The sequence below is a fragment of the Patella vulgata genome, chromosome 5 (genome assembly GCF_932274485.2).
Source record: "Patella vulgata chromosome 5, xgPatVulg1.2, whole genome shotgun sequence".
NCBI classification, from domain to species: Eukaryota; Metazoa; Mollusca; class Gastropoda; family Patellidae; genus Patella; species Patella vulgata.
In genome coordinates this window covers 76,110,825-76,138,749 of record NC_065883.2, presented here as the reverse complement: position 1 = coordinate 76,138,749, position 27,925 = coordinate 76,110,825, and the positions used below count along the sequence as shown (strand labels likewise).

The 27,925-nt window shown below is 37.4% G+C and overlaps 1 protein-coding gene across 2 annotated transcripts; it reads right to left on the bottom strand.

Annotated features, from left to right (window-relative positions):
• Positions 1–196: 196 nt before the first annotated feature.
• On the bottom strand, positions 197–27,476 carry LOC126820382 (tetratricopeptide repeat protein 27). 2 transcript variants are annotated; one of them, XM_050548288.2, is made up of 22 exons: positions 27,341–27,476; positions 25,363–25,546; positions 24,359–24,479; positions 23,337–23,468; positions 22,258–22,400; positions 21,174–21,298; positions 20,006–20,124; positions 19,016–19,128; positions 15,549–15,615; positions 14,075–14,188; positions 12,362–12,457; positions 11,058–11,180; positions 10,117–10,344; positions 8,746–8,844; positions 7,700–7,752; positions 6,632–6,710; positions 5,084–5,170; positions 4,609–4,722; positions 3,329–3,406; positions 1,971–2,082; positions 653–753; positions 197–335 (listed from the first exon to the last, which is right to left on the bottom strand). In XM_050548288.2, the coding sequence occupies exons 1-22, from the start codon at positions 27,402–27,404 to the stop codon at positions 216–218; spliced, it is 2,472 nt and encodes an 823-aa protein (XP_050404245.1). In that variant the 5' UTR covers positions 27,405–27,476; the 3' UTR covers positions 197–215. The 2 variants fall into 2 exon arrangements, with proteins under 2 accessions (XP_050404245.1, XP_050404247.1); XM_050548290.2 differs by lacking the exons at positions 24,359–24,479; positions 25,363–25,546; positions 27,341–27,476 and adding an exon at positions 24,113–24,131.
• Between the last annotated feature and the right edge of the window lie 449 nt (positions 27,477–27,925).

The window sequence follows — 27,925 nt, the reverse complement described above, 5'->3', positions numbered from 1 at the left end:
TGGAATTTTGAGATACGGTCCATACACCATTCCTCTATAGTTTGGCGTTTAAATTTCATACATACTCAGACTTTTATTTTTGAGACTCTGTTCAAATAAGGGATAGTCCCTTTAAGCAGTGGGAGGAAACTGGAGGAACCAGAGAAAACCCACGCAGTTTTACAGGTAATCTTAATAAATACAATCAACACAACTGTTAATATCAAATTATTTTATTATCCATTTCGTAAAACATCTATTTTATTGATAATATCTTGTAAGAGATTATCCAGTCCTTTACATAATTCTTCTATTGATGATGGTAGCGTCTGGTTGACTGGGTCTGTATGATGTTGCTGAAACAAAATTTAATTTTCTATCATTATCAATAAAATATGAAAATGAAATAAAATGGGGTTTAACATCCTACTGTTCTGAACCCACTGGGAAATTTTGCCTGCAGCGATGTGGCCTACTCTTTTGATTTCCAAATGTCAAAGGCCCTTTTATGGTCAATTCTATGACTATACGTTGTCCATTGCCAGGCCCTTTGTCCTACACAACTGACAAGTTGGAACAAAAACGAAAAATCTCAATGTACTTTCTGGGTCATCTGTAAGATTGATTACCGCATCCAGGGTTAGCTGAGCTAATATCTTACTAATTTTCTTACCCGCATTTTAGTAACAACGCCCTTTATCATTAATTTAGCTGATGATAAATTCTGTAATTTTAATGTTTTATCTGTAATATTCTCCGAACATGTTATATACACTGAAAATACAAGAGAAGAATTCATTACAAATAACTAACATTATTATTATTATTATACATGTGTATTCAGGTGACCTTTCCAATAAATATTGAAAATATATAAATATGTATAAAATCAGTGAAAAATAAAGAAATAAATATAAAATAAGTAAGAGAGAGACAGAGAGAGAGAGAAAGAGAGAGAGAGAGAGAGAGAGGAGAGAGAAATGGGGTTTAATGTCCACTCGACACAAACTAGGTCATTTCGGGACTAACATATGGTTCAATTTTATTTCAATAATTCGCCTGTGCATAGGGTCTTTAGCAATGGGAGGAAACCGGAGGGCCCGGAGAAAACCCACGAGGTTGGACAGGCGACCCTACTCCTTGTCACATACAACCAGGGAATCGAAACCATGCCAGTTGACTCAATGACAGACTTTATGATACAGTGAGCATGTGCTAACTATTCAGCCATCCAACCCCGCCAGTAAAATATAAATATAAATACAAAAAAAATACATGAACAAAATAGTACGTCACAATCTTCCAACAATAATCAAGGTAAGACCACCTCCCAACCCCCCACCACACCCTAGTCCCCCAAAATAGTATGTCTCAATTTTCAATACAGTAATCAAGATAAGACCCCCCCCCCCCCAACCTCAATTTAAAAAAAAAAACCCCAACAAATTATGGTTAAATGGTAGGTCAAAATTAAATATTCTTTTGTGGTGTGTGTGTGTATGTGTGTAGGTGGGTGTGTGTGTGTGTGTGTGTGTGTGGGAAGAAGAAAAATGTAAAGGGTCTGTGATTTTGAGGGGGGTTGGATGGCCGAATGGTTAGCATGTGCGTGCTGTCATTGAGACAACTGGCGTGGTTTCGAATCCCCGGTTGTATGTGACAAGGAGTAGGGTTGCCTGTCCAACCTTGTGGGTTTTCTCAGGGTCCTCCGGTTTCCTCCCACTGCTAAAAACCCCTACGCACAACCGAATTATTGAAATAAAATTAAACCATATGTTAGTCCCGAAATGACCTAGTTTGTGTTGAGTGGACGTTAAACTCTCTCTCTCTCTCTGATTTTGACTCCATACAGTAGGGTCGGTCTGAGTAAATTTAAACACGGGTATTTGGAGTGGCTCTAATAAAGTTGTCTTTATACCTTTAAATTGTACTGTGTAAACAACCCAGAAATACCAAAGCTGAAAAATGATAGGATAAGTGAAAATATTTCCTACATTTAGCCAGTTCCGTTGATTGTTCCGTAGTTTCTGTACAAGTTTTCTCATCTTTCTCCCAGTTTGACGTCTGTACAACACAACGATGAGATTTCTGTAAATACTGCAAACCCTATAAATACACAAAATATAGTTCTATTATACACACCTTGCTTTTCTATTTTCATCCAGGATTTTCCTGGATTTCGACTAATCGTTTTTGCTGTATCATCCGACACTTTGGCCAACATTCAATAGAGAGAGGGAGAGAAATGGGGTTTAACGTTCAGTCGACACAAATTAGGTCATTTTGGGACTAACACATGGTGCAATTTTATTCCAATAATTCGCTAGCGTGTAAGGGGCTTTAGCAATGGGAGCAAACCAGAGGACCCGGAGAAACCCACGGGGTTGGACAGGCGACCCTCCTCCTTGTCACATACAACCGGGGAATCAAAACCACGCCATATGACTCAATGATAGACCTTATGATAACCATTGGGCCATCCAATTCCCCCCCCGCCCCCAACATTCAATACATGTATTTAGAATATTTCATATCATAACCCAACCAAAATCTGGTGTACTTCTCTTCAGAGAAGATTATATTTTTTTTTTCAATTTACGTCTATACTCTCCGTCTGATCTACGCCTGTGTACTAATCTGTACTCTGTACAGGACGGGGATCACGTGGCTAAGTGGGTAAGACGCTGGCTCGCTAGCCTGGAGGTCGAGTGTTCAATCCCTGCATTGGCCGAGAAAGTTCATCCAGATTTTCCGGCGTGGTTCCCCCTTGTCAGTGATGCAGGTCGGAGGGCCTGACAAGAACAGCTGTCTAGTCCTTTGGATAATATGAAAAACCGAGGTCCCGTGTATACATTGGAATGCACGTAAAAGATCAATTGGTAGTTGGAATTCGATATAAGAGTAGGCGATAGTGCCGCTGCCCGGGCAAAATTTCCCTCATAGCACACTGTATGGCGTATGCCTGTGAGCAGAACAGTAGGACGTTAAACCCCATTTCATTTCATTTCATTTCTGTACAGGACGTCATAATTGATAGTTACATGTCAGAGGTCGATGGTAGCTATGTTTAAAAAATGGGGTTTTAAAAAAGATTTTTACAGTGTTAAACTTGCCACTTAAAGAATTAGTGTTAAACTTGGCGAATAGGTCCAACAGGTCCAGAGAAATGTCGGTCAATTTTTAAGACATATAGTCAAGCCTGAGTTGGAATCCATGGATCCAGCAGTTTGGTCAGATTGGTCAGTCCAACATTTTTAGCTCTTTATAAACAGAGTGTTGCCGATCCTTTCTTTCAGTCAAATATTTGTTAAACAAATAATAATTAGAGAAAATAAAAAGCCTGTTACTTTACCTTTTCTATATTTTCTGGTTTATTGTTTAATAAAATTAATCTGGCATACAATCTCCAAATATCACCATTACCAGTAGTCTATAGAAAATGTAAAACAATTAATTATAGAGTTGATCTAGTGGAGAGGAGAGGAGAGATGAGGGAGAGAGAGGGTGGAGAGGGGATCATAGGAGGGGTGAGGGAGAGGAGAGGAGAGGTGCGGGAGAGAGAAGGCAGAGAGGGGATCATAGGAGGGGTGAGGGAGAGAGAAGGCAGAGAGGGGATCATAGGAGGGGTGAGGGAGAGGAGAGGAGAGGGTGCGGGAGAGAGAAGGCAGAGAAGGGGATCATAGGAGGGGTGAGGGAGAGGAGAGGAGAGGGTGCGGGAGAGAGGAGGGGTGCGGGAGAGAGGAGGCAGAGAGGGGATCATAGGAGGGATGAGGGAGAGGAGAGGAGAGGGTGCGGGAGAGAGGAGGGGTGAGGGAGAGAGAAGGCAGAGAGGGGATCATAGGAGGGGTGAGGGAGAGAGAAGGCAGAGAGGGGATCATAGGAGGGGTGAGGGAGAGTGAGGGTGGAGACTCGAAAGTGGTTTCAGGTCCACTGCACACAAATTAGGTCATTTCTGGACAAACTTACCTTAGATTTCTATTTGCTTGTATTTAGGTGTCTGGATAGAGAGAGAGAAATGGGGTTTAACGTCCACTCGACACAAACTAGGTCATTTCGGGACTAACATGTGGTTTGATTTTATTTACATAATTCGCATGCGCGTAGGGGTCTTTAGCAGTGGGAGGAAACCAGAGGACCCGGAGAAAACCCACGAGGTTGGACAGGCGACCCTACTCCTTGTCACGTACAACTGGGGAATCGAAACCACGCCAGTTGACTTAATGAGAGACTTTATGATACAGCGTGCACACACTAACCATTTAGCCATCAAATCCCCCTTTAGGTGTCTTGAGCAGTGGAGAGGAAACAGATGAACCCGGAGAAAACCCACAAGGTTAGGCAGGTGACTCTACTCCTTGTCATGTACAAGCTTGAGATTGAAACCATGTCCTTTCACTCAATGACAGACATTATGATTTAAAGCAACAGGTCCTGTAGTGAGTATTTGTATAGATAAAGAATATATGTCATTTGTATTTATTGTCTGCTTATAAAGAGACTTCAGTACGAACGAATAGACCCATTGCATTGCCCGAGACCCTTAGTTCTGCAAAACTGACAGCAGCTCCATATTCACTGAAGATTACAGAATCACTTCCTATTTTATTTCAGGAAAACTGATATAGAATTTACCTTGGCTGTAATCCGACCAAAAAGTTCTTGAACTTTAGGTTGCAGTCGTTTACATGGTTGACCTTTCTTATCATCTAAATCGTCTTCGATACATCTTACCAACACTTTCAATACCTACAATATATTACATGCAATTATAGAATAGATTGCCAAATTGACAAATGTTAAACCAAAACTACAATTTTCTAGATATTTTAAGTCTCTTCACAATTTTCTAGACGATCTTGTGAAAAACTGGCAACATCCGTCTTCATACTATGAACTGGGCACTGTTTCTCGAAATCTTAACAAAAGATAAAATCCAATTTTAGTAGATACTTTAATTTTGATTGGCTAAGCACTAAAATCAATCTAATAACATCTAATCAAATTACTAAAATTTGGATTTTATCTTAGTTAAAATTTCGTGAAACAGGCCCCAGATCCTGTTCGTTTAATGGACAAGGGGAGACCACTCTAAAGAAATTCTACTTACTTCTACATCCACCCATTTATCTTTGATATCCATTAATCTGTTATACGCTAATATCACATCTTGAAACTCTCCACAATCAGTTCCTATCTAAAAATACAATCAACTTTTTTAACAATAATTCATCATCTTGTCAGATCTTACTTTTGTTTCATTCTTAAAAATGCACCTGCGTTTGTTTTTTTTTGTTGTTGTTTTTTTTACCAAATATCACATATTGTTATTTATGACATGTACATCTATACTAACATTTGTGACTGTCGTTTGTCTGTCTGTTTGTCTGTCTGTTCGGGGTTGGCGGCTAAACTAGGTCTGCCCCGAGTCTGAAATTTGGGGTATAGGGGAAGCTCGGACCGGGGAGTAACATAAGCCAGGTGGCGTAAGTCTACCACTTCCGGTTTCGGAGTTATGACCCCCAAGCGAAGCCGGGCATTCTGCTAGTGTGTTTATATTCTAGGCTGTCCTCAGTGGATGTTTCAATACAATAAAACAATCTTATCTTATAAGCACAATGAGACCAACAAATGGTAATATTATTTATATGATTATGTGGCTGAACAGAAGTTGGGGAATTTTTCCCTGACAGCAGGGTTTCTAACTAATCTACTATCCCAAATGTGAAGTTTTTTTTAAATTTTCATGCAAATGTGAACCTAAGGAAGAGGCCCGGACAAAAAGTCGTGGAGGTTCATCTTGATCTGAGCCACGATTAAAACCTGACACATTCCAGTCCAGTGCCTTACCCACTTGACTACCACCCTTACCCACTTGACTAACACCCCTACCACTTGACTTCCATCCCTACCCACTTGACTACCACCCCTACATCTTGACTACCACCCCGACCCACTTGACTACCATCCCTACCACTTGACTACCACTCCCACCCACTTGACTACCACCCCCACCCACTTGACTACCATCCCTACCACTTGACTACCACTCCCACCCACTTGACTACCACTCCCACCCACTTGACTACCACCCCCACCCCATATAACCAACACCCCGTACCACGCACACCCCTTACCAATTGACTACCGTCCCCACCCCCTACCAATTAGCTGTGGAGGAAACTAGGGCACGTGGATAAAACTTGTCAGGTACCAGCAGGTGTCAGGTACCAGCAGGTAAGCAAAAATCATGCTACTTGACTCAATGACAGATCTTATGATCCCTTGCTCCAGCATTAAACCATTCCCCCCCACACACACCCCCACCCCCCATCTCCCCGAACTAAAATAAATGGTAAAACTATATTGATTCGCTCATAGATAGGTTTCTGACAGAAACAGGAAAATATATTCAAGGAATGGGTCCGGAAGCAAAGAAATAAGACCTTAATTTTCATATTATAGATTCTTAATGCACGTAATAATTTCAAACATATTGATTATTGACCGGGTTGTTGTCAATATGGAGTTATTAATTCCATTATTTTCGAATGGCAAAATACTAGTAAAATGTCCAAATCATATATATATTATATAAGGACTCCGGGCCCTTGAGAGATCCCCGCCCTCTTTATATGAGATATAATTGATAACTTACCACCATCATATTATCCCACAGCTGCCATGATTCATAATTATATTTTATAGCTTCTTTCATTGTTAAAAACGCTTTAGATCTGAAAGAGATAAATTGACAAATTAGATAGAGAATTTAGTGTACACTTCAGTGTGAACTGGGGGCTTACCGAGAGAGAGAGAGAGAGAGAGAGAGAGAGGGTTTAACGTCCACTCGACAAAAACTAGGCCATTTTGGGACTAACACCTGGTTCAATTTTATTTCAATAATTCAAATTGTCGATTGGAATGTAATGAGGCTTAAATGTTTCGTCCTTACAAAACGTACGGTTATATTTGCTTCCATAAAAATATGACTTTTTTTTTGATCCTTGAGAAAGAAATGATGTACGCCATCTTCATATTAGAGTAGGATGTTAAACCCCCTTTTCATTTCATAAGTCACCCCAAAATGTTTTCCAATTTATATTATAATTAAATTGGGTTTTTATATCCTACTGCCCTACTCCGACTGGGCTAATGAAGACGGGCATCTGCCATACAGTGTGCTATGAGAGAAATTCTGCCTTGACAACGACACTATGGTCTAAAGGGTTCATCCCATCCAAACAATTCAGCCTTGTCCTTGTCAGGCCCTCCCGTACAGCATCACTGGCAAGGGAGAACCATGCTGATAAATCCTGAAGTACTTTTGCGGTCAATACCAGAAGCAAACCCGAGACCTCCGGGTTAACGAGACAGCCCCTTACTGACTGTTTTCCGCCGTAGTTCCTACTTGTCAGTGATGCAGGACAGAGGGCCTGACAAGGACAGCTGTCTAGTCTTTCGGATGGGATGGAAAACCGAGGTCCTGTAAAACCATTGGCGTGCACGTAAAAGATCCTTTGGCAGTTGGAAGTCGATATAAGAGTAGGCTGTAGCGACGCTGTCCGGGCAAAATTTCCCTCAAAGCACACTGTATGGCGTAGCCCATCCTCATTAGCTCAGTTTAGGAGCAGAACAGTAGGACGTTAAACCCCATTTTATTTCCTTATTGACCGTGATTCCCCCAGTCTATATTATAAAGTGATGTATAAATATATGATCTTACTTCTGTTTTAGTTTTATATAAGCTGTACCCAAGTTATTCCAAGCTTCAAAATTCTGGAAGAAAAAAACAAAAAAAACATGTAATTGGTTATCCTTGAATGACATTTAGAGAGAGAGAGAGAAATAGGGTTTAACGTCCACTCAATAAAAACTAGGTCATTTCAGGACTAATATATGGTTCAATTTTATTTCATAGATTCGCTTGCATGTGGGAGGAAACCGGATGAACCAGAGAAAAACCCATGAGGTTGGAAAGGCAACCCAACTCCTAGTCACGTACAACTGGGGAATCGAAACCACGGCAGTTGACTCAATAACAGACCTTATGATACAGCGCGCACGTGCTAACCATCTGGCCATCCACCCCCCATGACATTTACTAAGAATAATGTAATTGGTTTATAAAATATTTTTTTTCATCCGTCTTCAATAGCCTGGTAGGTCAGTGTCGCAAGGTGGAGGTTAAACCACATTTAATTGGCTAGATCTATTTGTTAAGGCCAACTCACTAAGGCCACAGATCACTAAACATTTGCCCATTGATTTTAATGTTAATTCTCGTCTCTTAGACCGGCTCTAACTTTTTCCCAAATTTTCGTTGGGTAGAACGCTTTCTACCACAGATGGAGCAACATGTGGCAACCTCTTGCCCAAAAGCACGTATGAGGTTCACCATGGAAAACTTGAGATACACAAGCTGGAAGTAGAGACAAGAAAACATGCAATTTTGGACCCTACATTTCAACCTAACCAACCTCTCAACTCTTGTATCCTTCCGCCTCAAAATCATGAATATTCACCAAAACCTGGTAGAAAATGTATTTTCAAACCCTTTTCTTCGATTCTACACCAAAAAGTCAACAAAAAACCGCCATGCAAAAGGGGAAAAAGGGAAAGGGAGAGAAAGACTAAATCACACCATAAATGATTATCTCCCTTGACACAAGTGAAGACTGGGAACTTGACATTTCAAATTCAAACATTCAGAAAAAGTGTTAGCTGTGTGCAGTTCTAAAGAAGTGGTATGAGGAGGTATTATTAACTTACATCAGAATCTATCATAACACATCTCTTAAAACCTTTAACAGCCTTTTCATATTTATGTGTTGTCAAGGCGATACAACCATATGTAAACCAGACAGGTATCTAGGTAAATAAAAAGAAAGAAGAAACTAAAAAAAAATAACTTGATCTTCTAAACCATTTTAATCCTTTAGAGGCTTGATGGAGAAGCGAGGCTAAGTCTCGAATATTCCAGCACCATGGTTACGACAATAAACAATCAATGCACACATCTTGTCAAAACTACAAACAGTGATAACGTCACTCAGAATAAAGTAATTTGATAAAATTTTCAATATATTCATTTTACATTATCTATGTTTGAACTATTAAAACAAGAAAGGCTAGCTCTTTATCTAAATCTTACATAATGTATCTTTAATGTTTTTTAAGACCTGATTGTAATTTCTAATTAATTATGTTCTGTGAAATATATGTGTAGTCCAAATTGAATGGCAGTTGCTCGCATCTGGTTAGTCCAGTCTATATCAGAAGTACCTTTTGACATTTCACTTATGACGCTGAATATTTGCCTTTTACATCAAGACGGAGCATATACAACTAGCACTAGATCATTTGATATCCAATCAGATTAAAATACAGATCTTTAGTGCGTTTCGTTTTTTTTATACTTTCGATGGCCTCTTTGGGAGGTCGCATCTGAGGTCATACGAGCGGCTTTTGACCCTATGACATCACACATTTGATTAATCGATCAGCATTGATGTTTCTAGTGGATTACCCACAGTTCAGTGCACCTCACGCCAAAAGCTAAGCCCTAACAGACCATTACATCATTTAGAATACGTCAATGATAACAACTTTCCCGATCCTAGTGTAGTAAAGACAAGTAAAACAAAATTTTGAACTATAAAAAACTAAACAAAATAGGATCTGTGTTTTAACCAGATTGATAGATATCAGGAGTCCATATTTTCAAGGTAAGATAACAAAATCAATATTGATTGAAATGGACAAATATTTAAAATGCAGATCCTATTTCGTTTCGTTTTTTATAGTTCAAAATTTTGTTTTACTTGTCTTCACTATACTAGCATCTGGAAGAGTTGTTATATAACACGTGTTCTACTCAATGACAGACCTAATGATTCAACGCGCAGATGGTAATGTCGAAGAGTTAGAGCTTAACGTCCTTTTACCTACCTGTAGAGAGTTAATTTATCTACCTGTAGAGAGTTAATTTACCTACCTGTAATGAGTTAATTTACCTACCTACCTGTAGAGAGTTAATTTACCTACCTACCTGTAGAGAGTTAATTTACCTACATGTAGTGAGTTAATTTACCTACCTGTAGAGAGTTAATTTACCTACCCGTAGAGAGTTAATTTACCTACCTGTAGAGGGTTAATTTCAAGAGATTTCTCAAAACAATCTAAAGCTGTTTCGTAATCTTGCTTCGTAAAATACAGAAATCCCATACACCTCATAGATCTAGCACTTCTGTGATTGGATAATTCCCAGGCTTTCTGATACCATTGTACATCATTAGTTACGTCACCAAGGAAACAGTATAAATTAGGCGTTTCCTGTTTGGCTAACTGTTCTCGTATTATTACTTCTACCTGTTGATAAAATAACAAGTTATGTTTACATTTAATTAATCGTCCACACATGCCTGGAAATAAGGCACCTATCACAGACATTGTTCTGGCAAGAATTTCGGTTTTGTCAGGCACAATTCTTCTGGCATCTGGCATTTTGTTTGGCACTGAGGTTTGGAGTCCGCTTGACACAAACTAGGTCATTTCGGGACTGACATATGGTTCAATTTTATTTCAATAATTCGCTTGGGCATAGGGGTCTTTAGCAGTGGGAGGAAACCTGAGGACCCAGAGAAAACCCATGAGGTTGGATAGCCGACCCTACACCTTGTCACGTACAACCGGGGAATCGAAACCACGGCAGTTGACTCAATGACAGGCCTTATGATACAGTGCTTGCACTAACTATTCAGCCATCCAACCCCCCAAGACTTTCTTTGAACGTTTTTACAGGGATTCCATTGATCCAGGGTAGTTAATATTGACATGTACCAAGTGCTAAGAGAGAGAGATAGAAATGGGGTTTAACGTCCACTCGACACAAACTAGGTCATTTCTGGACTAACATCTGGTTTAATTTTATTTCAATAATTCGCTTGCGCATAGGGGTCTTTAGCAGTGGGAGGAAACCGGAGGACCCGGAGAAAACCCACGAGGTTGGACAGGCCCAAGTGCTAAGAATTTAACAAAATATGTGGAGTAAATTAATTGAAACATTAAAATTAGAATATTACCTGATCAAGTTTGCCCATTCTCTGATAACACGGTATAGCTTCATCCCACATCTCAAGAGATTCATATAAATCTTTAGCTTGACTTGTACAACCTAATGACAGTAGTAGATACCCTAACTCTTTCTATAAAACAAATACAAAAACCATTAGCTTGACTTGTACATCCTAACGACGGTAGTAGATACCCTAACTCTTTCTATAAAACAAACACAAAAACCTTTAGCTTGACTTGTACAACCTAATGACAGTAGTAGATATCCTAACTCTTTCTACAAACGAACAAACAAACACAAAAACATTTAGCTTGACATGTACAACCTAACGATCTACTGTAGATATCCTAATTCTTTCTATAAACAAACAAATGAAATGAAATGGGGGTTTAACGTCCTACTGTTCTCCTCTGACTGGGCTAATGAAGACGGTCAGGTATAAAGACATACATGTAAATATTTAGCTTGAATTGTACAGACTTACAGGCTTAGAAAAGAAAATGTAAAAAACAAACAAATATTGACGGCCTATCTGAGTCACGTCAAATAATTACGTGTACGTATGACAAATGGTTCCAATTAAACAGAGGTATATGACATACCAATTAATGAAAAATTTGTAAATTATGGAGAATTCACTGAAGATTTGGTTTCAGCTTCAAAAGATAGGTTGCCACGCAACGAAACATACGCCCACAGCAGCTAAATCGTCCAGGCAGTCAACAAGAGTTGTCAACATTTTTACTTTTTTCAGTAATGAAACATTTATAATACACTAAAATGTGATTAAGAGTAACAACTCATTCAGTAATTATCAGAAAATCATTAGAATTTGTTTTGTCCATGCTAACGATTAGTATACAAAACATTTAACATCATGGATTTAGCTGTTCAAAAATCATTGAAAATCAATATACTTGTTTGTCTCAAGACCTTAAACACTGTGTATCAATCTAAAGTCAATCGAAATGATTATATATAGGCGTAAACACGGTGCATAAATATAAAATCAATCAGATAATAACTACATGTATGGTCTCTAAAGCATCCAAAAGATTTTTCAAAGTGATCAAGGGTAATAAACTCTGGCAGTAATTATGGGAAATCGGTGAAAATCAATAGGCTTCCTCGTCGCATGACCTTAAACACTCTGTATAAATTTAAAGTCAATCGGATATTAACTTAACCTCTAGAGTGTCCATGTGGACGCGGGTCGGTCGTCCGGATGGATGGACGGGGGCAACGACAACATACAACCACGACAAGTACAGTATCATGAAATAACTAATCACAGATCTATTATTTATTTACCTTTAAATTCCAGATACTTGGAACGCGATTAGCGTAGAAAAGTTGTATTCTGTCTATATTACTACTTTCACTTCTACTAATTTGATTAACAAGTTCCTGTAAATATACAAATAGTCAATATTACTTTCATATACATAATTTTACCAACATTCACATACCCTAACCTTATTTACACCTCAGCAACCTTGACGAAAATAGAGTTGGCCTTAACAAATAGATCTAGCCAATTAAATGTGGTTTAACCTCCACCTTGCGACACTGACCAGGCTATTGAAGACGGATGAAAAAAAATATTTTATAAATCAATTACATTATTCTTAGTAAATGTCATGGGGGGTGGATGGCCAGATGGTTAGCACGTGCGCGCTGTATCATAAGGTCTATTATTGAGTCAACTGGCGTGGTTTCGATTACCCGGTTGTACGTGACAAGGAGTAGGGTCGATTGTCCAACCTCGAGGGTTTTCTCCAGGTCCTCCGGTTTCCTCCCACTGTTAAAGACCCCTACGTGAAAGCAATTTATGTCTCGGCTCAATCTGGTTAAAACACAGATCCTATTTCGTTTCGTTTTTATAGTTCAAAATTTCGTTTTACTTGTCTTTACTACACTTGGATCTGGAAGAATTGTTATTTAACTTGTGTTCTGGATGGTGTCAGGGATAAGCCAATGAAACGGTCTGTTACAGCGAGCTTTAGGCGTGTCTTTAACGGAACTGTGCGTAATCCACTAGTAACATCAATGCTGATTGGTTAATCAAATGTCTGACGTCATAGGGTCATAAGTCGGTCTTTTGACCCCTGACGTGACCTATCGTTATAACTTGTCAGATCTTCATGTAATGTTGGCCATCGAAAGTATAAAAAAAAGAAACGAAATATAGATCTGTATTTTAATCGGTCTCGGCTGGATTGAATCTGATTTAAACAAGGCCCATCAGGTTTCTTGGTTACCAATAAAAGATGGCAGCGTCTTGTTACGCTCGTGCAGCATGGATCAATGAAATTTCAGGTTATCATAACTTTGTAAATACTGATATTTCAACTGATATTCCTAATGGAGATTCAACTTTCACAATATTGTAGTGTGCACAGGATTCCTTTAGTACTAAAATGACGCATCAAGTCTTTAAGCTTCAGTAAAAATTAGAGGTTGTTTGAAAAGATGCAACAGACGATCAGCGCCTTTAACATTGATAAAGTAGTAAACAAATAGAGTGGGGACCCTTAGGGAGTATATTTTATCGTTAATACCATCGACTATATAAAGGGGACAGCTGCACATTCTCAATTAAGCCTGAGGAGTTTGAATTAGTCGCTTGCAGAGAGAAATCTATGAAGGCTGGTCGTCACTCTACAGATTTTCAATTTTGATAGGGGGTCACGGTGGCTAAGTGGGTAAGACACTGGCTCGCTAGCCTGGAGGTCGGGTGTTTGATCCCTGCATTGGCCGAGAAAGTTCATCCAGATTTTCCAGCGTGGTTCCCCCTTGTCAGTGATGCAGGACGGGGGGCCTGACAAGGACAGCTGTCTAGTCATTCGGATGGTACGAAAAACCAAGGTCCCGTGAACACATTGGCATGCACGTAAAAGATCCCTTGACAGTTGGAATTCGACATAAAAGTAGGCTGTAGTGCTGCTGTCCGGGCAAAATTTCCCTCATAGCACACTGTATGGCATATGCCTGTCTCATGATACAATAGATGTACTATCTCACCTCCAATTGCATCATAGATCTTTCAACACGTCGTCTACTATCCCTCTCTAACTTAGATCTTAACTTTAAACCAACCACTCCAACATTCCAATTACATAGCTGACTTAATATACACTGTAATAACATGACACAAATATACACTCCATGTAATAAATTTACATAATTATACACTTAAAATAATACAATGATGTCAATATACACTCACAGACGCAGATCCAAGGGAGGGCACACACGGTGCACGCCTCCCTATTTTTTTGCGGTGGCGAACAATTTGCGGGAAAGGGGAACAAAAATATTTACTCCGAAACGAGCCAGTTGGTGAATTGGTTGATTTTCAGTCTGCCTGCCAAGGGCCGGGCTTCGCACTCCCAAGTGGGGGCAGCATTCCCCCCCCCCCTTCTGAAAATCCTGGATCCGTACACGACTCATGATTATTATACACTTAGTGTAATACAATGATGACAATATACACTCATAATTATACACTTAGTGTAATACAATATCAAAATACATTCATTATTATACACTTAGTGTAATACAATATCAAAATACATTCATTATTATACATTTAGTGTAATACAATATCAAAATACACTCATAATTATACACTACAATAATATATACACTGTAATAATATTATAAAGTCTTTTTGGGTTATTTTTGTTTGTCAAGTTATTATTACCTATATTACAATGTTTATTTTGACATATAAACAAATATTGTATGTAATAAAAACTGTGCCGTATATTTAATACAATTCTGTCCATTCTTTAAGAAGGTATTTGTATTTTGGACATGCTTAGTTACATTACATTAAGATAGTATGTGAATGGTCTGGCTCCTTATGCTTTAATGTGTGTGGAATTTCATATTAATAATAGATCATTTTGGGACTAACGTATCGTTCTAGGGGTCTTCCGCACTGGGAGGAACTGAAAAACCCCAGAGAAAACCCATGAGGATAGCAAGGCAACTCTATTGCTTGTCATGTAAGTGTGTGGGATTACAAAAACTATACCAGGACTCAATGAGAGGCCTATCTTAAAGCTACAATTTCATATTTTTAAGTTATATTTTTAAAATTTATTAAAATAAAGCCTTAAAATAGATGGTATCCATAAACAGTCCTACCTTGTTAAAGAATAATCCTATTAATCCTATAATTCACTATTGCCAGTTGAGAAATTGGCAAAAATATCATTTTCAACTTCAAATTCAAATGTTTGAACATAGCTATTCCATGGAGGTAATAGGAAAACAAGGGAGGTAATTGTGTTATTATTTCCTGTGTCAATGATTATTAAGGGTGGGAAATAATGCCCATGATCGTATAATAGTGATTTGATAACCTATTGAGCAAAAGATATAGAAATAATTATGTTTTGACTTTCTTAGAAAATATGAAATTCTCGCCTTAAGCAAATGTTTTAGATGATTCGACGATCAACCCCTTATAAATAATAAGATGACTTACACTTAAATATGTTAAAATTTCTTCATCAGTTAATCGTTCACTGGCCAAACTTCTTCTATACGCTTCCCTAGAAATTATAATATATAACCATGATATAACAGCTTAACTAGCAATTATAATATATAACCATTATATAATAACATAAAAGCTTCTATAAGCTTCCCTAGAAATTACAATATATACTATTCAAAAAAAGTAGGGGATATTTGATTTTGGGGGCATAATACTAAAATATGCAAATGACTACGAAAAAAGTCACTATAGAACCTAACAGAAGAAACATTTCCAGTTACATGTGACGCCCAAACGCACCAATAGATACCGCATGGAATGCAGGTGATGCTTGGGATCATCATGGGGGTCCGACCCAAGATTTGCACGACTCTGACTTTGAATGTTACAGTCATTGTGGCATTGAATTCCAGGGTGGAAACATCAGTTTAATTGTTTTAGTGACCAGAAAACAAATTTTGATATGCGTCGGCTTACCCAAAATGAAAGGTTACGTGCCCTTGGCATGCTACAGATCGGCACAACACAGGCGGTTGTGGCGCGGACGATGAATGTTTCTCAGTCTGTCATAAGCAGGCTATGGTCCAGATACCGTGATACACAATCTGTACAGGACAGACCACGCCCAGGTCGACCAAGGGCGACAACTCAAGCCCAGGATCGATTTATCCGTACCTTGGCCTTGAGAAATCGTGTCATCACAGCAAATCAGATCAGCGCTCGTCTTCAAACAGACACTGGTGTGAGAGTGAGTGGCCAGACGATTCGGAATCGACTGCATAGGGGTCACCTTCGCGCCCGACGTCCTCGCGTGATCCCTTGTTTGAGAGATCATCACATTCAAGCAAGACGTCGTTGGTGTAGGGATCGTCAACACTGGGATAATCGACGCTGGAGCAATGTGATGTTTTCAGATGAGTCAAGGTTGACTGTTGATTTTTTGGACAGACGTAGGAGGGTGTGGCGTTGTCGAAACGAGCGCTTCCAAGACGTTAACGTCATCAGACATGATCGATTTGGGGGTGGTTCTGTTATGGTGTGGGGAGACATCACTGTTGCTGGAAGAACGGCTTTACATGTTGTTGCAGGGCGTGTTACAGGCCAGTACTACCGGGACAACATCTTGGCAGTCCATGTTGTGCCGTTCGCACGACGTCATCTTCCAGGATGACAACGCAAGATGTCACAGGGCCAGGATCGTTACAGGTTACCTCCAACAACAGAACATCACCACATTACCTTGGCCAGCACTGAGTCCCGACCTCTCCCCCATCGAGCATGTCTGGGACATGCTTGGACAGAGGTTACGTCAACGTCAACAACGTCCTGCCAATGTCCAAGAACTTGCTGCTGCGTTGCAACAGGAATGGGACAATCTGGACCAAAATGACCTTAGACGTCTCATTAGGAGTATGCCACGTCGGATCAATGCTTGTTTGGCAAACAGAGGAGGATTTACCCGTTACTGACTTGGTTGTGATGCTGTGGTAACTTTGCTGTTTGACCCCGGGTATCATTTTACCCTTATAATGGTCAGTCTGTGCCTTACTTAGTCTTACGATCATTTGGAATAAATCGATGAATGTGAACTTCATTTCATTTTGTCATTTGTTTCTTCGTCAGTTTCATTAGGTGACTTTAATAACACTTAAAAATCAAATATCCCCTACTTTTTTTGAATAGTATATAACCATTGTATTACAATATAAAAGCTTCTATACGCTTCCCTAGAAATTATAATATATAACCATCATATAATAATATAAAAGCTTCTATAAGCTTCCCTAGAAATTATAATATATACCCATTATATAATTATATAAAAGCTTCTATATCCTTCCCTAGAAATTATAATATATAACCATTGTATAACAATATAAAAGCTTCTATATCCTTCCCTAGAAATTATTATATATAACCATTGTATAACAATATAAAAGCTTCTATACGCTTCCCTAGAAATTATAATATATAACCATTATATAATAACATAAAAGCTTCTATAAGCTTCCCTAGAAATTATAAAATATACCCATTATATAATTATATAAAAGCTTCTATATCCTTCCCTAGAAATTATAATATATAACCATTGTATAACAATATAAAAGCTTCTATATCCTTCCCTAGAAATTATAATATATAACCATTGTATAATAATATAAAAGCTTCCCTAGAAATTATTATATATAACCATTATATAATAATATAAAAGCTTCTATATCCTTCCCTAGAAATTATAATATATAACCATTGTATAACAATATAAAAGCTTCTATATCCTTCCCTAGAAATTATTATATATAACCATTGTATAACAATATAAAAGCTTCTATACGCTTCCCTAGAAATTATAATATATAACCATTATATAATAACATAAAAGCTTCTATAAGCTTCCCTAGAAATTATAAAATATACCCATTATATAATTATATAAAAGCTTCTATATCCTTCCCTAGAAATTATAATATATAACCATTGTATAACAATATAAAAGCTTCTATATCCTTCCCTAGAAATTATAATATATAACCATTGTATAATAATATAAAAGCTTCCCTAGAAATTATAATATATAACCATTATATAATAATATAAAAGCTTCTATATCCTTCCCTAGAAATTATAATATATAACCATTGTATAACAATATAAAAGCTTCTATATCCTTCCCTAGAAATTATAATATATAACCATTGTATAACAATATAAAAGCTTCTATATCCTTCCCTAGAAATTATAATATATAACCATTGTATAACAATATAAAAGCTTCTATATCCTTCCCTAGAAATTATAATATATAACCATTGTATAATAATATAAAAGCTTCCCTAGAAATTATAATATATAACCATTATATAATAACATAAAAGCTTCTATACGCTTCCCTAGAAATTATAATATATATCCATTGTGTGATAATATAAAAGATTGCACATTTAATGATTAATCTTGTAAGATTTAGATAAAGAGCTGGTCGTTCTTGCTATAATTGTTAACAAAATAGATCATCAAAAATTTAATATATTGAAAATTTCAGTCAAATTACTTTATTCCGATTGCCAAGTACCGTTGCTTCGATAATAAAAAAAAAGTCTCAATCATTTTAAATGGTGATCTTGTTTTCGTCCATTTAGCTCTTACATAATGCATCTTTAAAAATAATTTATTCGTTTATACTGTGCAACTAGAAAATCAACCCAACAGCTCCTCTAAATGAATATTCAACCATATTGCAGCTATTTGAGAATTTTATATGTATACTATGAACATTTGTTTTTCATCCTACATTTTCCTTGAACCAGGCTTAAAAAATCGTTTCTTCTCAAATCCTTAAAATCCTCCTAAGGATTCAGAGTTTAGATTGGCTAGTACAGATTTGAATTATTATCCAGTATTTTAAGTATTTATGAATAAGGCTCCTGAACATTTAAATATTTTCTACTCACATGCAACCAATGACGATACTTTGTTCTAAGGGAGTTAACTGTGGAGCGAACAGATGATCTTTATCTGTGAAATTAATCTGATTTAAAACTGTATCATCATCCAGTTGCATAACCTGAAATATGGGAGAAATGAAAATGGGGGTTAACAATGTAACCTGAGTATCATTTAATCTTGTGTATGTAGCATTAATTTATTTCTCATTCATTCAATATCAAATCTTTGCTTAAAAACTCGCAAAAAATCGTTAAAATGACCAAAATTCATTTAATTTCTACTTGTGTCGAGTTTAAAGCTGACCATTCAGTTTTTATAATGAGTGTCCAATTTACATTTCTCAATTTTCATTTCTCAATCACTGTTAAAAATAAACAACCTAATTGATTATTGATGTATAATGATTAAGTTTGGTTTAAACATATTTTATTACCACAAAGTAAATGGATCGGATGTTTTGAACAGTGGTCAGGAAATTCAATGCTTGTAAATTGAACACTAATTATCAAAATTTATCAGTCAGCTTTAAACTGGACACAAGTACAAATTAGATGATTTGGGGTGATTTTAAAACAAAGATTTGATATTAAACGAACGTGAGAGAAATTAGTGCTAAATACACAAGATTAAATGATACCCAGGTTTCAATGTAACCTCATTCTGTTCTGCATTGACTGATTTAATGAAGATAGCCAGATGCCATTCAGTGTGCTATTGCTCAGAAGCGACACTACAGCCAACAGCGGAAGTGAACCCATGACCTCCAGGCTAGGGAGCCAGTATCTCACTTACTAAGCCACCATGGCTCCCACATACGTATGTGAGAACAGATATTAATATATTTATGACACGTTACAATGAGTACCCTCTCCAAGTTTTCAACCAGAATAGCAACAAATATAGGCAAGCAATAACAACAAATCATTGGTATATTTGTAAGGCAATGGGGTTTAATGTATTTTTCTGCACCTACAGGGCTATAAGTGAAGTAATACCTTAGGTAATGAAACATTTTCGTCAGGTTCAAGTCCAACCTTTTCTTTTGACCTTTTAATCTCGAGTGCAAGTTGAGCTTTCTCATCTTGTTGATAACGGGTTCTCTTACCCATGGCTCCTACAAAATAAACATTAATTATACTCGCTGATTGTCATGTTAATTATACTCGCTGATTGGCATGTTAATTATACTCGCTGATTGTCATGTTAATTATACTCACTGACTGTCATGTTAATTATACTCACTGACTGTCATGTTAATTATACTCGCTGACTGTCATGTTAATTATACTCGCTGACTGTCATGTTAATTATACTCACTGACTGTCATGTTAATTATACTCACAGATTGTTGTGTTAATTATACTCACTGATTGTCATGTTAATTATACTCACTGACTGTCATGCTAATTATACTCACTGACTGTCATGTTAATTATACTCACTGATTGTCATGTTAATTATACTCGCTGACTGTCATGTTAATTATACTCACTGACTGTCATGTTAATTATACTCGCTGACTGTCATGTTAATTATAATCACAGATTGTCATGTTATTTATACTCACAGATTGTCATGTTATTTATACTCACTGATTGTCATGTTAATTATACTCACTGATATCGTCAAGTTAATTATACTTGCAGATTGTCATGTTAATCAACCTTTTTACAAATGACAACAATATAGTGTACAGTATGATCTAATGTTCATTTTTCTAATAACACTATGGACATAACCAAACTAAAATACAATTTATCATGGAAAAGAAAAAAATATTTGAGTTTCTTTACAGAGCATATTTTAATACTAGTCACTACGGTCACCAGCTTCCTGTGCTCATTTTTATTATAGGCTATCACGTTCGATAGCATTCTTTGTAATACATCATTAAAGAACCTCATAAAGTTATAAAGTACTGTAGACATTCGCAAGTACCATGTGAGAAAGAAATTAAATTCATGTGAGAAATAAATTAAAGTGAGAACGAAGTAAGTAAGAAAAGAAATAAAATTCATGTGTGAAAGAAATTAAATTTGTTTGTGAAAGAAATTAAATTCACGTGTGAAAGAAATTAAATTCACGTGTGAAAGAAATAAAATTAAAGTGAGAAAGAAATTACTGTGAGAAAGAAAAGAAATTACTGTGCTATATGTTACAAACCTGTTAAATGCATTTCAAGACCTGAGAGTTTTTTTGCCTGGTTAAAATGATCTTGACCTTGTTTATATTCATAATAAATATGACAGAGATGACCAGCCTCTAGATGGAATTCTATAACTTGGTTCCTGATAATAAAATAAAAGTAGAAATTATACAAATGAGAAATGAAAGGAAGATGGGCTTACACCATCTATTATATTGTGCTATGAGGGGAATTTGACCGACCAAAGCGGCATTGCATTTTACTTTTATTACAAATTCCAACTGCCAAGGAATCTTTAAGTGCACTACCAATTTGTGCACAGGACCTTGTTTTTTGTTTTGTTCCACAGATGAAATGAAATGGGGTTTAACGCTCTACTGTTCTGCTCCGATTGGGCTAATGAAGACTAGCATACGCCATACAATGTGCTATGAAGGAAATTTTGCCTGGGCAGCGGTGCTATAGCCTACCCTTATACTGAATTCCAACTGCCAAGGGATCTTTTACGTGCACGCCAATGTGTACACAGGACCTCAGTTTCTCGTCCCATCCCAACGACTAAACGGCTGTCCTTGTCAGGCCCTCCGTTCTGCACCACTGACAAGAGGAAACCACGTCGGAAAATCCTGATGAACTTTCTCGGCCAACACCGGGAGCGAACCCGCAACCTCCAGCAGTGATTAAGCCATGAATATTCAGGGGAAGACCAACGACTTTCACCAAGGTTTCCATAAATCGTTGGTATTCCCCTTTAACCTGTTAACTGCGTAGGGCGTTATATAACGTCCTGGACAACTGCCACTCACCGTGTGTAGGACGTAATATAACGCCCTCGAGGTATTTTCCCCAACCTATTCTTCGAACACGATCGCAGCATGTGTAGGACGTTATATTACGCCTGGTCGAGGAAATCTAATTGAAGGGAGACAACTCTATTTACCGTTAGTTTTAATATGGTTTGAGACTATTAAAATTTGTATTCAGGAATAAAAAGGTCCAAAAATGACGTTTTTCGTCAAATTAATTACACAATAGGGGGTAGTTAACGTTTTAAAAACTACGCAGTTAAGGGGTTAAATATTTTTTTGCATGATTACTCACGTATATTGATCATGTGTAAATAATGGTTCTTGTTTCACGATAGACTCTATTAATTCTAATACAGTTGATCTTAATGTTGGGGCACGATCATCCAGTACTTCTTGTTGTATATATAAACATCTCAATAACCACCATTTAGATGTCTGGAATGTAAGAGACAAAAATATGTAATAGACCATACCTGGAAGCTTGTCAGTCCTCTTAATACCTCCATGAATTCAAAAGTGCTCTTTCTTTTTGAGGGGGATTCGATGGCCAAATGGTTAGCCCATGTGAGATGTATCATAAGGTCTGTCATTGAGTGAACTGGCATGATATCGATTCTCCGGTTGTACATGACAAGGAGAAGGGTCGCCTGTCCAACCTCATGGGTTTTCTCCGGGTACTCCAGCTTCCTCACACTGCTAAAGACTCTCTCTCTCTTTCTCATCTCTCTCTCTCTCTCCTCTCATCTCTCTCTCTCTCCTCTCCTCTCTCTCTCCTCTCATCTCTCTCTCTCTCTCCTCTCTCTCTTCCTCTCTCTCTCTCTCTCTCTCTCAATGAATAAATAGAGATTTGTTCATCCCCTTAATACTATACCCACAAGCGATATACAATAATTAGCCCTAGCTATTTTCCATTTTAGTTCAGTTCCATCAAACCGGACGTCTGATTTTGTTATGTAATGATCCAAATAATCTGGTTCCATGAAAAAGAATCAGAGGAAAGTGGGTTTTTTGGCTTACTCTTGAAAAACGTCTGAAATTAATACTCCCCACACAATTCCCTGCTCTTATTGAACTAATGAAGCATAAAGTACAGTGTGCCTACTCTTATTTCAAATTCCAACTGTCACGGGTTCTTTTTCCGTGCACGCTAATGTGTACACATGACCTCGGTTTTTCGTCCAATCCGAACAACTATAAGGCCCTCTGTCCTACACCACTGACAAGGGGGAACCATGCTGGAAAACCCGATGACCTTTCTCAGCCAATGCCATGATTGAACAGATTAGTGAGCCAACATCCTATTCACTGAGCCACTGTTTTGGGTGGATTCAGCTACTAAAAGATTAAATAAATTTTGATAATATAACTTACATGTAAATGAGAGAGGAAATCTCTAGATTCTAATAGTATAATATTAGCTATATATAAATACGGGAGATATCTAGTTAAATTATACACAGCTTCACCGTCAACACTTAAATCACTTAAACCACGTTTATTTACCTGAAACATACAACAACACCTGTACAGGTATGTACATCAACAACAAAATCAAAGCTTTTAACAGGGAAATATCTTCTGTAATGGCTGGGACCTCAAATTAATGATGCTCTAATTCTATCTGGTCATAGAAATACAGAAAATAGCAATTCTGAGAAATTTTCAGTCAGCAAAAGGCACAAATGTCAAATACTATATTGAGTTGCTGTGTGTACAAACTTTCATAAAGAAATCTTGAATAGTTTATGAGATATGCTTCGAAATATAAATTGGATATATAAAACTATGTCAAATTTGTTTCCGTGGAAACACAAAGACAATTCAATTCGAAAATGTTTTAATTTAGCAAAGGTACAAGTACTACAGGTTGATGTGTGCAATGTAAATAATATTTACTGTATTACCATGACAACGGTGGTGTTTAATTATTTTTACCCTATCACAACAACGTTGGTGTATAAATTATATTTACCGTATCATGGCAATATTGGTGTATAAATTATATTTACCGTATCAGGACAACAGTGGTGTATAAATTATATTTACCATGACAATGTTGGTGTATAAATTATATTTACCATGACAATGTTGGTGTATACATTATATTTACCGTATCAGGACAAAGTTGGTGTATAAATTATATTTACCGTATCACGACAGCGTTGGTGTATAAATTATATTTACCGTATCACGACAGCGTTGGTGTATAAATTATATTTACTGTATTACCATGACAATGTTGGTGTATAAATTATATTTACCGTATCACATTGGTGTATAAATTACATTTACCGTGACAATGTTGGTGTATAAATTATATTTACCATGACAATGATGGTGTATAAATCATAATTACCGTATCACGACAGCGTTGGTATATAAATCATATTTACCGTATCACGACAGCGCTGGTGTATAAATTCTGTAGGTAATGATGAAGTTAAAGGTCCTAACCAATTATTCTGTACAAAGAGCTGTAGAGATGCCACGCCCACTAATAAAATCTCCAGTTCCCTGAAACATATCAAATAAAATGAAATAGGGTTCTACTTCCTAGTGTTCTCAACCAAGCAGACTATTGGCGACTGATATAAACCACACAGTGTGCTTCATGAGAGAGACATTTTGCTGAAACAGGCGTTGTTCCAGCCAATGCTAAGGGTTTTTTTATTTGCATGTCAATGTGTGCACAAAGCATCAGTTTTACGTCCCATCAGAATGAACAGACACATTTCCTTGTCAGATTCAAACTACATTAAAATAAAGTTGTTTTGTTATGGAAAAATTTATTGACGGCTTACTAAATTTTTGTCTCCATAAAAATGTTCTAGTTCTCTTTACTGACATTCTCCTTATTGATAAGTATGTGAGTGACAAAGTATGCTACGGCTAGAAAGTGGTACACATGGGACTTTGGTTTTGATTCCATCCAAACAAGGTTCTTCCTTGCCAGGCCCTTGATCCTGCAGCATTGACTAGGGAACCCTTACTGCAAAATCCTTAGAAACTTTCTGAGATCAAACCAGGGACCTCTTGGATTTTCAGCCAGTTTTGTATTGGTCGATTCCTTCCATTTTAAGAGAGAGAGAGAGAGAGAGAGAGAGAGAGAGCACTCAACACAAACTAGGTCATATAGGGACTAACACATGGTTCAATTTTATTTCAATAATTCGTTTGCGCGTAGGGGTCTTTAGCAGTGGGAGGAAACCGGAGGACCCGGAGAAAACCCACGAGGTTGGACAGGCAGCCCTACTACTTGTCACGTACAACCGGGGAATCGAAACCCCAAAAGTTGACACAATGACAGACCGTATGATACAGCACTCACGTGCTGACCATTCGGCCATCCAAACCCCATATAGAAACAACAAATGAAAGGGCAGCATGCAATACTTACGCTGTGTGAAGATCTGTATTTTCACTGTGTAACAAGTTTTCAACATTATTCTTTATCAATAAAACCAAATCTTCCGTATCTTTGGGATTTTCTCGTAATAATTTTTCAGCTGTCTCACTTTTTAAAATATTTTCATATTCTCCATTTAGATATTCCACTACCAAGAGATTAATATTGCTGCTTTCTACAATATACATAAATACAAGATGAACAAGATACAAATACAACAAGAACAACATAAAAATACAGATGAACAACATACAAATGCACAAGATGAAAAATTGTAACAAGTAAAGAATAATGAAATAATAATAATATCGTCATTTATAAAGCGTGTTAATACTGAAGAAAACAGTTTCTAAGGCGCTGTTGGTTTTTATATTCACTGATTATTTACAAATCAGGGTTTTGAAATAAGAATGTTTTGAGTTGAGATTTAAAATGGCCCACAGACGGTAGTTATTTCATTGACTGTGGTAGTCTATTTTATAGAAAAAGACCAGCAAAATACACTAGGGACAAACTGGATGGTTTTTGATGAATCTTGATGGTATTTAACACTTTCAGCATGGCAATCTATTAACTGAATATGTGTATTAGATTATAGATGGTAAGCTCAGTTTCTTTCCTTTTTTCATCAAATCTGAATGATACCCGGTCCCTAGTGATAAAAGGCACATTTTCCAAGTTGTAAGTTAATAGCTGGAGATTTTAGAAGATGTTTTTTCTGAGAATGGAGATTTCAGCTGGTAGTAAAGGGTACTACTACAAAACTTTTTATATAAGATGGAGCTTGGCCGTTTAACGCTTTGAAGATGAAGAGGAGTAACTCGAACTTAATTCTTTGGTGAATTCCGAGCCAATGTAAAAATTGCAATACAAGGGGGAGATGCGATGATGGTTTAACATCCTACTTTTCTATAACATCTGGACTAATGAATACTGACATACGTCCATGCAGTGTCCTAGCTAGACAGCAACATTTCCACCTACTCAATTGTGATCCAAGGATATTCCCAACCTAGTTTTTTTTGGAACAGTCTCTCGACGAGTGAGCCTCCGTGTCTGTCCTTATTAAGCTGCCATATGAAAATATCGCTATTTTTAAACCACTCTACTCCATCACTGTACTCAGTTGAGTATGCCAGCGCAGCTTGAGATCCCCACCTACAGAATGATATGAAAAGAATCGATATGGTCCAACGTCGAGCCGCAAGATATGTCGTCAACAACTACACACAAACAGCTAGTGTAACAGACATAATAAGTCATTTAGCAAGGACTCCGCTGGACATCAGACGAAAACAAGCAAGGCTGATTATGCTTTATAAGATCCACAACAACCTCATTAACATCACAACAGACAAGCTAATCCCACTAAATAGGACAACTAGACACATATGCACCCTCAAACTTTTCAAATTCCATCTGCCTGGAATGACACCAAGAAATTCTCCTTCTTCCTAAGAACAATAAGAGACTGGAATGCTTTACCACCAGACATTCCATCCTCCGACACTCTCGAGATCTTCAAGTCCAGGGTGTCTGGGGCTCTGTGAGCTTCAACACCACGTCATTTTTATCCTGTTTTTAACTTTTCATCCTGTTCTTAATTTTTCATCGTCATGCCGGCCATGCGCAACCCCCGCCGTGTCAAAACGATCAACCATGATTGTGGACACTACCTGCCGTAGGCGTAGAAGTAGAAGGCCTTGCCTTGTCCTCTATTCACAACGCGGAAATCCTTTGAGGCTTTTAGATGGCTGTGGGTATAGACAGTTTGAGCAGGTCACTATGGGTACTAGGGCTGGAAAAAAACTCTTGACTTGAATCTTTGAATGGGATTGGGGCTTAATTAATATAATAAAATGTATAGTCATGGACTATCATGGAGGAGTCGTGCCACCGATTTGTACAATTTGTTTTTCGTGAGCCACAACATTAGCATTAAGAGTGAAAATAAATTATAGATACGAACCTTCTTTAATAAATGTCTTAATGTGGCTGATAACTGCCACTTCTTGATTCAAAATATTGGCCATGCTGTTCTTGAAATAGTTGAAAACTCTTATTGCGTGTTGTTCATGGGGGCTGACATATTGGATTGGACTTCTGGGAGGCAAACAGTTGAGGGGAAATAACTCTGTTTAGTGACTCAGGATTCAGACCACAATTCATTAAAGTTAACTTCGATTTTAAATGCAATCCAACTACGGTCCAAGCAAGAAAATCACCATAGTAAGCAAAGAAAAAGGGAGAAATAGAAGACGTCTACTTGACTCAATGCTTTGATAATTTTGAGACTAACACAGGGTATTTTTCATTTCAATACCGGTAGTTACTAGTGTTTTATAAGGTCCATTCTGCAACAGTAGAGGTTTGGGGTACTCTTTGTCGAATTCAAACTTCTAAATATTCCTTTACATGCACGAAAACCTGTACATAGGGCGATCTTGGGTTTTTCATCCCTTCCAAACAACTAGGCACACCTTCTTCCTTGTTGTCCCCACAGGCAACACCCCCGACAAGTAAGACCAGAAGTTCCTTCTCGGCCCACACGAAC

Coding starts and splice junctions, on each gene's coding strand:
- LOC126820382 (XM_050548288.2), bottom strand. CDS start 27,404: ATGGCCAATATTTTGAATCAAGAAGTGGCAGTTATCAGCCACATTAAG. Junction 15,616..19,015: donor AGTATCGTCATTGGTTGCAT/GTGAGTAGAAAA, acceptor TATAATTTCTAG/GGAAGCGTATAGAAGAAGTT. Junction 14,189..15,548: donor AAATTTTAACATATTTAAGT/GTAAGTCATCTT, acceptor ATGTTATTACAG/TGTATATTAAGTCAGCTATG.